This window comes from Falco punctatus (genome assembly GCF_963210335.1).
Source record: "Falco punctatus genome assembly, chromosome: 14".
Lineage (NCBI taxonomy): Eukaryota > Metazoa > Chordata > Aves > Falconiformes > Falconidae > Falco > Falco punctatus.
In genome coordinates, this window is record NC_137594.1 from 20008245 (window position 1) to 20023548 (window position 15304).

General features: G+C 45.0%; 2 protein-coding genes across 11 annotated transcripts in view; one reads left to right on the plus strand and one right to left on the minus strand.

Moving 5' to 3' along the window:
• Positions 1 to 13302, plus strand: part of LOC308053502 (uncharacterized protein) — a 38893-nt gene extending 25591 nt beyond the window's left edge. Inside the window, exon 2 of the mRNA XM_080364790.1 lies at positions 757 to 13302. Coding sequence (XP_080220916.1) covers positions 9521 to 10765 — 1245 coding nt within the window. The 5' untranslated portion in view covers positions 757 to 9520 and the 3' untranslated portion in view covers positions 10766 to 13302. The remainder of the gene's footprint in view (positions 1 to 756) is intronic.
• The window catches only part of SLC12A4 (solute carrier family 12 member 4), a 58266-nt gene continuing 55507 nt past the window's right edge, over positions 12546 to 15304 (minus strand). For 9 of the 10 annotated variants that reach the window (XM_080364746.1, XM_080364747.1, XM_080364744.1 and 6 more), the window contains 2 exons: positions 14833 to 14966; positions 12546 to 13712 (listed from right to left, as the gene is read on the minus strand). In XM_080364746.1, the coding sequence (XP_080220872.1) occupies positions 13621 to 13712; positions 14833 to 14966 (226 nt within the window). In that variant the 3' untranslated portion in view covers positions 12546 to 13620. The remainder of the gene's footprint in view (positions 13713 to 14832; positions 14967 to 15304) is intronic. The other variant, XR_013923637.1, reaches the window with a different exon arrangement.

Below are 15304 nucleotides of genomic sequence, written 5' to 3' on the forward strand. Positions count from 1 at the left end.
TAGTTGTCTCCCCAAAAACTGTAGTTGTCTCCCCAAAAACTGTAGTTGTCTCCCCAAAAACTGTAGTTGTCTCCCCAAAAACTGTAGTTGTCTCCCCAAAAACTGTAGTTGTCTCCCCAAAAACTGTAGTTGTCTCCCCAAAAACTGTAGTTGTCTCCCCAAAAACTGTAGTTGTCTCCTCAAAAACTGTAGTTGTCTCCTCAAAAACTGTAGTTGTCTCCTCAAAAACTGTAGTTGTCTCCTCAAAAACTGTAGTTGTCTCCTCAAAAACTGTAGTTGTCTCCTCAAAAACTGTAGTTGTCTCCTCAAAAACTGTAGTTGTCTCCTCAAAAACTGTAGTTGTCTCCTCAAAAACTGTAGTTGTCTCCTCAAAAACTGTAGTTGTCTCCTCAAAAACTGTAGTTGTCTCCTCAAAAACTGTAGTTGTCTCCTCAAAAACTGTAGTTGTCTCCTCAAAAACTGTAGTTGTCTCCTCAAAAACTGTAGTTGTCTCCTCAAAAACTGTAGTTGTCTCCTCAAAAACTGTAGTTGTCTCCTCAAAAACTGTAGTTGTCTCCTCAAAAACTGTAGTTGTCTCCTCAAAAACTGTAGTTGTCTCCTCAAAAACTGTAGTTGTCTCCTCAGAGCTGTGTGCCTATGTGACCAGACACCGCACCCATGACTAGTCACCATACCCACATTTCTGAGTAGACATATACAATCACAGTCGGTGTTAAGCGTCCCCATTTCACACTATTTCTCCATATCAGCACAAAGTAGCAACAGGTTGCCTTTTATTCTGATTGCTTACAAGGTCATGTGTCTTTGATTTTCTTTACTGGGTTCTGTGCTACTTTGGCCTCCTCGCAGTTTCATATGGCTGCTTCTCAAAGGAAGCTCTGCAGTGACTGTGGGAGCACAAGTTTAACCAAGCAAAAATCTTATGCTTGTGCCACAACTTATACAAAAAAATGGCAGCTTTGCTCGGTGCTGATACTGAGGCACCAGAAATTCTTGGAGATGCAGAGGAAAAAAAAAAAATAAAACCTCTTTGGGATTACCTCAAAACTTGAAAGACAAGCTGTGGAATCCTTTTGCTTGAGCTGCAGTCAGCTTTTTCTTGAAGAGCTCTTCACACCTTGCTTAGATGACAGTAAAAAGGCAAAGGCATGACATTCTAATGCTTCATTTCTCCCGTAGCTGTGAGCCCTCACACCAGAGTCACATTCTGTCACTAGCTGAGCTGTCTAGCAGGGCCTGGTTGGTTTCCTTTAGCTGCAGGGCATCTTGTGAAGCCTCTGTGCTGTTCCCTCGATAATCCTGTTCTGGCCTCTGATAACCAGGAAAACAAAAAAGTGGCACCAGCAGCATTTCTATTTCTCATTTAGGCACCTTTCCCCAAGGCACAGTGTTTTGAAAAGCTACACCCATCCTCTCACTGAAAGAAAAGTTCTGCTGTTTGGTTAGCTCTGCAGGAGCTATCGACAGTCAGTAATACAGGGATGCACGTAAACAGGGCAGGGAAGAAAAGCAAGGCAGCTTGCTTACGCTGTAGCCAGTTTAGCCTTTGCGTGAAGGCTAAGTCTAAGCTTTTCACCACAAAAATCTCTAGGCCAATGCAGCCTAAACTATGGGATTAAGTAGCCAAACTGCTTCTCACATATCTCTCATATATAGGAAGAGTTTTTGATTGATTACTTCAGAGGTTTTGAGCTTTTAGTCTCTATACCTTTCCCAGTTAGCTCTCCTATGAAACTGCCACGTTGATCTTAGGTTTTAAAAGTAGTGGCTTACTCCACCATCCTACAAGATACCTGGTATGTATCTTGCTCTTATCTTTTCTGATACCTGAGAAGCTTCTCCACACATTACCACCATCCTACAAGATACCTGGTATGTATCTTGCTCTTATCTTTTCTGATACCTGAGAAGCTTCTCCACACATAACCCCTCCTTGTAGGTCTGCTCTTTCAGGACCATATAATCATGTATAAAGTGATTTGACTAAAGAGAAAGGACACCAGGAAGCCCATTTCCATATTTGCTGCTAATAAACTAGTCAGTAGAACAGCTGACTTTTTCCATCTGAGTTTTAGGTATTTAATGGACTTGCCTCCTCCCCAGTTACTAGTCCATGCTTCAAATGCATATGCTTGTTAACTTACTCCAAACAGAGTCCCTAAGGTCAAACCCCTTTCTGTTTCTGCGTGTGAAGTGGCACAAGCGGTTCTTTAAACGTTCATTCTAAAAAGGCAGAATAACAGACATGCATAGGAACAGTATAGCTACTCCAAAAATCCAGCTGCACCTTTGGCAACAGCTTGCTATTCAGTCCTCCAAAAGGCCAAAACACCCCATAGCTCCACATAAGCTAGGAATAAGGAGGAGCTTTAGCTGTGGTCATCACACATATTACAAATAATGCCTCTCACAAAGTTGTTGAGCAAGAGCTGTAGTCTTGCAGAATTCTTATAAGCATGTGTAGCACTGCACCATAAAAAGCTTAAAATCCTTTAATAGCAGATACCTGCAGCAGAGCACTAGGGCTTCTAGGTAGAATCATAGAATCATTTAGGTTAGAAAAGACCGTTAAGATCATCAAGACTAACCATAGAAAAAAAGGTATCAAAAAATAATCAAGTTCCCAAATCATAAGCGCTCTAAACACCAGAGAAGTTAACACTTGCTTTCATAAGGAACAGTAAGGCAAATAGCTCTTTACAAACCTCAGAAGACAACCAGTACTTCCAAAGAGAAGAGGAAGATAAACAACTAACCACAGAGAGACACCGCTGGAGCACAGCACCATGCTGTTCCCAAGGACTTTGCCATCAGGAAGGACACACTGGTGTAGGTGAGACTCCATTTTAACCAAGCCAAAAGCTGCACTAGCCACAATCTCCAAAAACACAGCCACAGCCTTGAGAAAACAGAACTGTTCCTACCACAGGTGGTATTAATACTCATCAACACAGCTGCAGACCTGAGTGGCAGTCACTGCTGGCCTATAGAAACCTCAAGCAGCTAATTATCATTGCTGTCCTCTGCATCACCTGTGGTACCTCCAGATGCTCTCTCTGGGTACTCAGGACTCTTCCCCATACCAGTAGTAACCAGTTGGGTTTCTTTGCTCTCATGGTCCAGAACATCCAAAGTAGCTAAGGCTACTGCCAAGCAGCATGCAGAAGGTAACCTGGAGGCCAGACTGTAAGCCTTGCACTCAGAAAGAGTGCAAACGTACAATATGGACAAGGTACTGGAGAGAAAATGCTGGAGCAGAGGAGGATCAGCCTTTTACTGAGGAAAGAGAGACCTTCTATTAACATTACCAAGAGCAGATGTTGGAACAGAGATGAACTCAATGATGTGATGGGTCTAACAGTGTCGTCCAAGCAAACAGGCAGCTATGGAGCGGCACTACTGACTGCCCATATTCACATTTCATCATAGTGATACACTGAGCATCTGGCAAATTCTGTTTAAGAGACCTTTTGTTAAAATGTTTCAGTTCAGGGAAAAACAAACTTCTTCCTGAAAGCAGGTGTTCAAATACGAAACTTCATGAAGTTACCAGTGAACACACGAACAGCACATTTTGAAATGTGGAAGAATAAGCAACATTTAATTGCACAATTCTGTTTGTGAACAAGAAATTACATAAATTCCCAAGGCTTCCATTCCTACGGCATGTCACAAGAAATACGACATCGGAGTACTGAGCACATCCTTGTTTTCTTCAGAATGCTTTTGGAAGTTGCTAAAGAGACTGCTGGAGATATGACATAGATATTGTCACTTTCCCAGTTACGTTCGTGGAAGTTGTGGCCATTCATAATATGTTTAACATTCATTACCAAAAAAAGCAACAAATAAAAAGCATGGGGGTTCTCCTTGCTTTTGAGCCTGGCTGCAGAAAGGGTTTGTTACTTCATTCATTTGACGTACCGGGAGTGGCCACTGCACCGTCTGGGCTGGAGTCAGAGACTTGTTTTGCTGAGAGCAGAGATGGGAAACCTCAGCTTCTCCCTCAGGATGTGCATGGTCCATCAGGCAATGATGGAGATGAGGTTTATTTCACATCCCTAGTATGGCAACAAAGGCAAACCTAGCATATTTGAACTGCCCTTTTGAAAGTAACGGTTATTTGAACACGCGACTACGGGACCTGCTGACTGAAACAGAAGCTGGATTTTTATGTTGCTGCTGTCGGTTTGGTTTTCAGTGCTAAAGCAAGCAGTATGAAGGACCGTGTATCTGTGCTAGTAAATAAGGTTTCCAAATATAATTCTGATGAGTTTAACGCAAGAAAAATTCTAGCCCTTTCCTTTGGCTTAGCAGAGGTACCTGAACCTCTTAAGGTTTCTTTTCTGTTTTATTTGTGGTACAAATAGCCTGTGGAGATGCCCTCAGCCTGCAGAATTTTCATCCACATTCCATTTCAACCTGTAACTCAGACTCACAGTATTGCACTTGGAATAATTTCTGATTTCAAACTGAACATCAAATGTTCATTTTAAACATCAAAATTTAACCAAAGAATTGACCCATACTAGCTTGATGTCGTCTGAGTCATGTTTCCTGAGGAGCTGAACAACATCTTTGAGCTCTACTATCTCCGAGAAATATATAGATGTTACAGGCTACCTGCCCTAACGCAGCAGGTTTGGAGTCTCTTTATGAGTATTTGACATGGGTTTCTTTGATGATGCCAGTGTACAAAATGACCTGGACATCAGGGACTGAAGCATGTCTAATTCTTTATTTACAAAGGTGAGATCAATTTCTTGACCAATTTTGGTATCTGTAAAGATACACCTTAAAGCTAAAGAAATGTCAGCATCAAGAAAAGGTCAACTTTGCTATAATGTGTAGACTTTTTCCTCTAAACCTTTTATCTGTAGGACTATCGACTTCTAATTTTTTTCTAAGTTTGCTTCTCTGCTTCTTGAAAATAATTTGCCTCTGTGTGCCCAATTTAAAGACATTATTGAGTTTCCCTAAAAATACTGACAGGCAAGTTGTAGTACCCAGGATTTGATTGTGGACATATGGTTAGTAATGAGATTCTAATTAGATTTTGATACTTAAGCCTGGTGTGAGAAGGGTCAGTCTCTTAATCATGTTAGACTTTGAGGAGATTACAGGAGTGACTCTTTCCTCTTTACAGACTGCACTAAGAGCTGCCTCTCTTTAACTGGATTGCGACACTAAATGTAACTTGATAAATGCAGGTACATTGCTCATTAAGCTATAACATCACACACACAAATTATTCATTTTGTAGCCCCACAGCACAGAATTGCAATATGAAAAAGGCCACCTCACACATACTCCTACTAGAATTAACTCTGGGCGTAACCACAAATGTCCAATTAAACAAGCATTGTGCATTCTAACAGGATTTGTTCTCTCTGCAGACTTCAGTGACAGAGGTGACTTAAAACAGAAATAAGATTACCTCTAACTTCAGTCTCCCAGAAAGTTTTCTCTGACTTCCTACTTCTGCACAGGACAGAAGTAACAGTAAAGAACATCTCTGTCACTTCTACTGTCATTTTTGTTCAAACTTCATGCAAAATGAGGGTTTCAGGAAAATGAACACCACTCTGGTGTTAGAGACAAGCTCAAGGGGAGGGAAAAGTGCAGGGATATAAATCCAGAAATATATAAAGAGGATATAAATGCCTTAGAGGGTATGTGATCTAAAACTTACAACTTGGCATTTTCATCTCACATACCTATCCTTCTTCCACCTCCTCTCCACCAAGTAGTAGTCTTTACAGCCCTGAGACCCATTTCAAGTAACAAGGTCTGTCTTACGCACTTTTCAACAGCAACAGCATTTACTTATGTACATTAAAAAATGGCACGGGCTTTAGATCAGAGACTGAACTTTGAATTAATCTCCCTGACTTTGCCTAGAAGTTTACATCCATGGGGATCGGGATCAAGGAGCCTTCAAAGTGGAAGATCTCTAACTGTTACAAAAAGAATAATCTACTTTCTCTGAAGCCACCGTTCTGGGCTCCCATGGCACCCAAAACACAGTCTCTACAAAAAATCAGAAGGAATTCTGTCACGAGATGCAAGCATCAGAATCTGATTTAGCTGTACTAAGGATGTGACTGTACTGACTTGCAAGACAACGTTATGTACTCTCAGTCTGCATTTTTAAGATGTATGGCCTGATGGTATATATGCTGAGGTAAAGCACTCAATGATGTGAATTTTATGTCGGTTTCCATTGATTACTGACACAACAGCTGACAGAAAAAAGTAGGTGAAGAGAGCGTTCTGTCCCCAAACACAAGGAGTAAATCATGCCTGTTTAAAGGAGTTGTTTTTAAAGTCTGAGGTAAAAAACACCACATTGTAGAAACGATGCACAACTCTGGGAACAATATAACTGCTAAGCTTTCCTCACGGCAGAATCTTAAGACAGTTTTAGCTTTAGTGTGTGAAAAACAGGACATGGGAGTTAAACTGAATCCACCTAAGAGACAGGCTGGAGTAAAGCTCATCTGCTTTTTATTTTCAGTATGTTCATTTTAGTTGGCTGGCCCGGCTGACCACTTCAGTAAGCAGTTTGAGGTGAGAAATATCACCATAAACGCAAGCAACCTGTGGAAAATGGTAATGAATGGAGCCCCCCCCAGACACACTTTTATGAAAAACAGAGCTGAAGCCACTCTGACAAGGCAAGAGTTGTGCTGGTTTAAAGTCCACAAACGATAAACAGGACCACGCTTCACCCCTAGCACAGCTGGCCTCTGAGGAAGCTAATTGTACTTGTCCTTGAAAGAGAAAAGAGCAGATAAGCCACAAAGAGTTATATTGTGGGAACAGCTTGTGTGGACTCTGGTGAAGGACATGAAAGGAGCCAACTAAAAATATATTCAGTCCTGATTGTAGCCAGCTTATTTTGATGGGGACTATTTACATATTCCATTTAGATCTTTAATGTTACTGCAGTGAATTTCTTTCTTTTAAAGCCTCAGCAACTGATTCCGTATTAACTGTTTGGGGTTTTTTAAATCCAATAGAAAGCAAATCAAAGTAATTAATTATACTGTAAATTTCAAAGCAGAATGAAATTAATTGTTACACTTAGGAAATTGTTTCAGATGTATGACAAGAAAATCCTATGTATTTGGCTATCTAAAGCAGGCAAGCATGGCAAAGTACTACATTCATGTTTCATAAGCTTCTTGATTTTGGGTTCTTTATTTCTTTTTCTATTTTTACGAACTGTTTTTTCATTCACGTGCTCTGCTGGCTGCTGGGTTTACCTCTTGTTGTTGCACAGTGCAAAGGATGAAGTTGTCAGAGAGGGACCACACATCTCTAGCATTGACACCACCATACGCAACATCATACACAAATGCTCAGTGTAAGTCACAGTCTGTATGACAGATGCAGACACTCTTGTATTAGGTCACGTGGAAAACAGCATTTCTTGAGAGAGGCTCACCTCAGCTCTTACGTTTCAGTTTGCTAAAGACAAAAGCTTTTCAAAGGTGTCGCTTTTTGAAACTTCAGTGTCTGGGTCAGGCTGGACCTTCACTCAGATTCACTGCCCTGACCTCCTGCAGAAGTGCCAAGAGCAGGCCAACCCCATCCTACAAAAATATGAAGCTGGTGTTTCTCTTGAACCCTCCCACTAAGAGGGTGTACGGCACATTCCCTACACTGTGACAGCTAGGGCTCAAATCCCTCCAGAACTTTACCGTGTGCGAACCGTGGAGATTGCCTTATGCCTGGAGTGTACAGACAAACAGACAATGTTGTGTCCTCCTGGCAGTGGTACTTTATTGGCAAGAGAAAAAGCTATATCAAGAGGACATCTGCTAGCTTGGAGCTGGCAGGCAAAATATGTGGTGAATTGTCTGCTCTGGTTCTTCTTAAAAAGCATCATTTTATGCCTGACTTTGCCAGACATTTAACTTTGGTCTCATATCCAATGCCACAGCTGAAACAGGCATCACTTGCTGCCGCTGCCAAAAGGCATGATCCCATCCCATTATGACATGGTTGTTTGACTGCTTGTGCCAGTACAAAATGGGCAGGGGTAGAAGACACAAGAAGAAGCAGGAAAGGGCAGGCAGGACTGCCTCCAGAAGCAGCAGCAAGCTATCGTAATTCAAAACCTTTCATGAAAGTCCCTAGATTTGAGCTGAGAGGACTGTTGAGCTAGAATTAAATGGTTGTGTGTGTATCTGACAGCAGAAACACAGGCAGCTCCTGGGTTGGGTGAAGGGAAACATGAATCGGCTCCAAGCACTGGACATTTGTGCATCGAAGTGGTAGCTGCTTTCATCTCCCTGTTGAAGCTAACCCAGAATATCCTGTCATAGATCTTGACTGCCTGCACCTAGAAGATTAGTGGCCCAGCTGGTATTTTCCTCTTCTAGCAATTCTGTAAAAACACTTCCTTTGGTGAGATGAATCAATTTTTGGTTTACTTATTTAAAAACAGATAAGGTTTATGCAGCATGTGGTCCCATCTCCCTCTTACATTTATTTTATCATCATGGAATCACTGGCCCATTTGCACAACACAGATCTCTAAAAGGTTGAGACCTCCACCTGAGGTCTCCAACTTTCTTAATAACCTGTTAGTGATGCCATCTCTGTGGGCCATGGACACATCTTGCCACATCTGTTTCACTAGTGACATTATATTACTGACATTGCCAGGGAATACCAGAAATCACTGCAGGCTGGAGAGGCTCAGACCTCATGGAGTCAAACACTGACAGCTATCGTGGGAGTCCCACCAGATGATGCAGAGAAGTGACAGAGAAGCTCAGACAAAAGCCCGTGGGGAGATAAATTAGGGACACCTCCCATTGCCACTCAGCACTAGCCAGGTACCCCTTCACCTTTGGAGTTGTCCTGTTTGCTCAGCCTTTCACCCATTTCTCAGTTCAGCCTTAGCCCACCACGCGCAGTAAGTGCACTGGCCGGTCGGCACTTCTTGAAGCACTGGGACAGGCTTGCTTCAGGAGCTGGCAGGAGAAGTGAACATCAGCCGGCCAGGAGCAGGCAGTGTCTGCCTGGCTGGAGGAAGAGATGTGCCCTTAGGACACTTCTCCCAACAGCAAGAGGGGAAAGATAATTTTGGACAGACATTGCCAACCATAGACACCGGTTTAGTTGATTGTCCACTGGCAGGGCACATAGTTCAGAGAGCTGCCTGAGCCTGCGTACGGAGTGCGGCTGCAATGGGAAATTTCTCTTGAAAACCCGTCACCTGTGGGGCTGCAGCGCGGTTCTGGCGGCTGTGATCTGATGTGGCGAATCCTGAGCGGTGGGGTACCTCTTCCCTGGGGAAAGCGGCACTTTGTGCTGGCAGCATCCACCCACAGTCCTGGACCAGTGACTGTACAAGGGGATTATTACTCCAGAACAGAACGAGAGCTTTTGACCTCCAGAGCAGAGCACAAGGCAGTTTGTCCCTTCCCAAGGGAACTGCTGAAGAAGCAAACATTGTTATGGATGACGCAGATGAGAAAATGAGAAATGGGGACAGGGGAGGAGGATGTATTGTTTAAATGGATTTTTATTTTTTTTAATTTATCACATTTCATTTCCTATCAGCGCATTTAGAACTCAAAGTAGCACTGTTAAGATGGGCAGTATGAAAAATAAAATTACCAGTCCAGAGGAATTCACCAGCACCTTGCGTACCCTGGGTGCCCTGCGTGCCCTGGGTGCCCTGGGTGCCCTGAGTGCCCTGCGTGCCCTGGGTGCCCTGCGTGCCCTGAGTGCCCTGGGTGCCCTGGGTGCCCTGAGTGCCCTGGGTGCCCTGCGTGCCCTGGCTGCCCTGGGTGCCCTGGGTGCCCTGAGTGCCCTGGGTGCCCTGAGTGCCCTGGCTGCCCTGGCTGCCCTGGGTGCCCTGAGTGCCCTGGCTGCCCTGGCTGCCCTGGGTGCCCTGGCTGCCCTGGCTGCCCTGGGTGCCCTGGGTGCCCTGAGTGCCCTGCGTGCCCTGTGTGCCCTGGGTGCCCTGGGTGCCCTGCGTGCCCTGCGTGCCCTGCGTGCCCTGGGTGCCCTGCGTGCCCTGGGTGCCCTGCGTGCCCTGAGTGCCCTGGGTGCCCTGGGTGCCCTGAGTGCCCTGGGTGCCCTGCGTGCCCTGAGTGCCCTGGGTGCCCTGGGTGCCCTGCGTGCCCTGGGTGCCCTGGGTGCCCTGCGTGCCCTGGGTGCCCTGCGTGCCCTGAGTGCCCTGGGTGCCCTGGGTGCCCTGAGTGCCCTGGGTGCCCTGCGTGCCCTGGCTGCCCTGGGTGCCCTGGGTGCCCTGAGTGCCCTGGGTGCCCTGAGTGCCCTGGCTGCCCTGGCTGCCCTGGGTGCCCTGAGTGCCCTGGCTGCCCTGGCTGCCCTGGGTGCCCTGGCTGCCCTGGCTGCCCTGAGTGCCCTGGCTGCCCTGGCTGCCCTGGGTGCCCTGGCTGCCCTGGGTGCCCTGGGTGCCCTGAGTGCCCTGCGTGCCCTGTGTGCCCTGGGTGCCCTGGGTGCCCTGCGTGCCCTGCGTGCCCTGCGTGCCCTGGGTGCCCTGGGTGCCCTGCGTGCCCTGACTGCCCTGGGTGCCCTGCGTGCCCTGAGTGCCCTGGGTGCCCTGCGTGCCCTGGGTGCCCTGCGTGCCCTGGGTCCCCGCTTGCTCCGCGCCGGGAAGGGCCCCGGGCGGCGGCCGGGCGCCCCCTGGCGGAGCCCGGCGGCACAGCGCTCTGCACACCGCGCCGCTGCGGGGGGGAGCAGCACCCTGCTCCCTACAGGAAGGGAAACAGCGTTTTGATCGCAGGTTTTATTGATGGTGGGGGTCCTGGAGATGAGAGATAAAGCAAAGGGACGTCTCTGTGCTACCGTAGGGTGGGTTTTTTTATGACTCCCTGATTATTAGAACTGTACCACAGCGGGTTTAAGTGTAATTCCCTATACACATATGCAAAGAGTTTAAATCAACTTGGTCATGTTTTTTAATTGCAGTGTTCTCATCGCCTTACCAAAAAAAGGCGTTAGCATAGGAACAGGAATGGAAGATGACCATTCAGTTACCCTCACAGAAGCTGACTCAACTAGATATTATCTTTGTCACCGATGTTTTTCTTACATGACCTTTACACGCTACTGCCAGTTTTCACCGAGGTGCACCCCTAAGCTTACACCAAAGGTGGAGTCAAGTGTCAGAGGGACTTGTTTTGAACCTTCTATCTACAGAGACGTCTTAAGCAACTGGAGCCTATTAAAACCTTAGTTTTAATAAAGTTCTGAATTAAGGCAATTTTTTTGTTAATCCACATTGCATAGAATCACCTCTGAAAACCTAATGTCATGTATCTGTAAGGATAGTAATTTGGTTGGTTTGATACTCAAAACAGTAGAGCCACAACCAGGTTACCTGGGTCAGGCAATAGGTGGCACTGAAATCCTTCTGTGAGGTAGGGTTACATCATCCAAACAGACATACTCCTTATGGAACGTAGTGTTTCTCAGCGTGTTTATATTAGAAGTTTACATTTGGTAAAAGAAAGTTAATATATCATACTGAGAGCTACAAAAGACAGAGGAATAAAGACGTTTTCATAAACTTTAATTACTCCTATAAAATAACGCTTGCAGATTGGTGTTAACTATCATGATTGCTTACACTTGCATACTACTACTCCGTCCTCTGAAGACATGATGATCTCTCTACAAATAGTACTCTGTTTACAAATAATCAAACTTTATTCTCTCCATTGGTTTTAAAATGTAAGTGAAATGAATTTTGGTTTTCAAAACCAAAAAAGCAAAGACTGTTGTTAAAAAATGAAAATAAAAAATACCCAGTAGAGAGCACACCCTAGAGTTGTTTTCTGGCTGTTGTCTTGCAGGGAACTTGGCGGGGAACGCACATGCACCAATACCATCCTGCTCCCATCAGGTACGTTCTGTTTTGCAAAGAGAACAAACTTAGGCTTTTAAGTATAAAACTCTTATTAAAAGCTTTTTTTATTATTACATTATTCTTCAAGATATATGCCTCAGATTTCTGTCTCACGGACGAATTGGTCACGCTGTTATCGGTGAAAGAATCCGGAGCACTGTCACAATGGGGTTGAGAGAACTAGTACAGCAGCTGGCAAGAGCACACGGGGCAGATGTCTGCCAGTCCCCACCCTTCTTGCCATACTATTGCATCCCACGGAGGGCAGCTCACACCTGCCCCTTGCATGGGATCACTGCTTTCCCCGACAGCCGGAGATCTCGAGGGGGCACCAGCCTGTGTGTGTGTTTCATAGCCTAGAGGTGCAGAGCTCTACCTGGCTATTACACACCGTAGTAACTCCAGAGCCAGCAGCCTTGCCTCACTCATGCACGCCCCCAGGCCGCTTTGAAGGCCAAGTGGCACCTCCACCATGCGGTACTTGCACCAACACGTTCCCACCACCTTCCCCTCATGCAGTGGATCTACCGGTGATGCTGATGCTGAGGTGGATCTACTGGTGATGCTGAACTCTGACCACAGCAGTGCTGTGCAGGGAAGGACAGATGGGGTTTCCTAGCTACTTCACCACAGCACACAGAACAGAAAATAGGTTCAAAGTGTATGCAACATTTTATTGAAAAAATACGAATGTTCTGTACATAAAGTACAACTTAATGGGCTTGAAAAAAATCTCCAGAGACTTATTGGTTAATATGGGTCTTCTTTTCTTCTTTTTCCTCTAAGGGCATAAAGCATACAATGAAGCAGCAGGTCCCCTGTACTTGTGCAAGTGCAATCCCATCGCTGTGCGTGCAGCATAGCACCTGGCTCTACACACGGGACTCCAGCATGCTCAATGTACTTTGATGGATGGTCTGCAAGAAATTTAAAGCATGGAAGAACTGCACAGGACTGGTCCTTCAATCCACTGATAACTCAAAATGTATTGTGAGATCTCTGTTATCCTAAACAGTCTGCATCTGCATATCCAATATTTCTGACAAATAAATACAAAAATAAATAGGGATCTGGCCTCACAGAACCTCAAGTCTCAGAAGCAACACAATTTGTAGCAAGCTACATACATAATTTCAACTATATCAACATAATTTATTTAAATCTCTATCAATAAATGTATTAAAAGTATAAATTCTTATCCAATACTGAGAGTTTAGTTCTGGAAATAAACCCAGAAAAACAAAGTTTTTCAGTCCTCTCTTACGTTTTAGTGTGCTCTTAGAAAATGCTTTATAGCTGAACTTTAGCAGAAACTAGCTGCTATATAATGTAATTCTATCCCCCAAACCTAATATAAAAAGCTTTTAAAATCTTTTTACAGTAACTGGCTTTCATGTCCTAACTTTACATACAGTTACTAAAAATACTGCACATAGCAGTGCTGACTAAAAATAGGTTTAGTGTTTAAACTACATGCACAAATGCTGGAGTACCAAAGCAGAAAATAATGTGGCAGCTTCACAATTAACTTATGTTGCTAATTGGATGGTGTAACAATACTGCAATCCCAAAAGATATGTATGTTGCAAATGGAAAGACTATGAATAGGACTGGATGAGGAGAAAGTTAGGCAAAAAAACCTTTTTTTCTTCTCCATTTAAAACTGGAATGTCCGTTATCGCCAAGAAGGTAAATGTAGACCAGTGCTAGAAGCTTGTACTAAATCAGGAGTAAATGGTGATGACTTCTCGGCCGCCTCCTCTAACAAGTAATACTCTCTCCAGACCCTCAGTCAAGACTTCAAGAAACTCCATGTCTGTTTCAGTAAAGTCAAGGACAAAAGAAATACGCAGCCCAAAATACACAGCCATTAGCTTCCGTACTGGCTTTATGCGGCGAGGTTTTGGTAGTGGGGAGGCTGCAGAGGCATCCTCTGTGAGATGAGGCCGGGGCTGCCCCTGTGTCACACAAAGCCTGCCTCAGCTGGCTCCAAAACGAACCTGCCCAACGCTGAGCCTGTTAGTGGTGCTGGTGGCACCAGGTTACACAGTCACACTCCCTGCTACTCTCCACGGATACTGAGCAGCTTTCAGTCACAGCGGCTCAGCCTCTCCAGGGAAGGGTGGAGGAATAAGCATCCCCATCCATAACCTCAGCTCTCCTGAGCTGTAGTAGCTGTGGTTGAAGCCCCCTTATGCCAAGAGGAACGATTTTATCCTTTGGCCAGCACACCACTGTGAAACAGCTGTTACTACTACTACTACTACTACTACTACACAGATTTAGGAGAAACCCATCATTTAGTCTGTGATTTGTGACCTGTGACATACATTTTCTTTGGCACAGGGCAGCGAAAGGCTTGCTAACTTAACGGTACAAACCAAGGCTGAAGGGTGGCTGTGACAGAGAACCGCAGCGCCAGCCGGCTCACCAGATCACAGCTCTGCTTGCTTAGGGGCACAGTGCAAGTACCCCTCCGCAGTGCCCAAATACTGCGGGTTTGAATTTTTATCTTACCAGAGCATTGCACTTGGAGCTAAGCTCCCAAATTCTGCCGTGTGAGCTACACCCGAGATAAGCCCTCTCCTTCAGGACCTTCCTCCTCACTTGAGTTCAGACACTGCTCTGCCCCGAGCGCTGGCTGCTGCCAACGCCTTCTTAAACATCTGCTATGTCCGCTATTGAGAATTAAAGCAATAAATTTAATTTAATAAATAAATAAAAGTAGTAAGGATTTAGACACGACTCAGTTCAAACCTCCAAGGCTTCCAGAGCAACCAGCGGCAACTTTCTCTTTCAGCAATTCTACATAACAGGCACAAGACAGTACCCTCCGCTCAGCGGACGCTGCGTCACAGCATTTGCGGCAAAATGAAGTCAAAAGCACAGATTAAACATGCTCTGCCAGGTGGACCAGGCCTTGCCTGAAAGGATACAGTTTTCATCTCCATCAGTATTCTTTGGAGGACCAGGCATGTTGAGGAGAACAAGTCTGGCATCATGGGATCTATTTACAATAACTTCATTTAGCTTCACTGCTGTGTGCATCCTTCGGACATTAGACTGGTTCCTGCAGAAGAAGCACATTCAGACTTACTGTTAGAAACACGCCTCTGAAAACTGCATTATTAAATAGGCCCTTAATAAAAATGCCCTTAAAAGCATACCTTACATCTCCTAAATACCCTGTTAAATGTCAGCTCAGCACGCAGTAATTTTTTTCAAACTTAACAACGAAGATACAAAAGAGATTTCACAGCATTCTTCAGGTACGGCTAAGTCCATCGGTTTTAAGATCCCTGGAGCCAAGTCTCCAGTTTCCCAAGTTACATTGCTCTTCCAGAAGCGTATTTTATAAAAGTCTTGCATAAGAGGTTAAACCACATCTGCACAAGGGGACACGCTCTT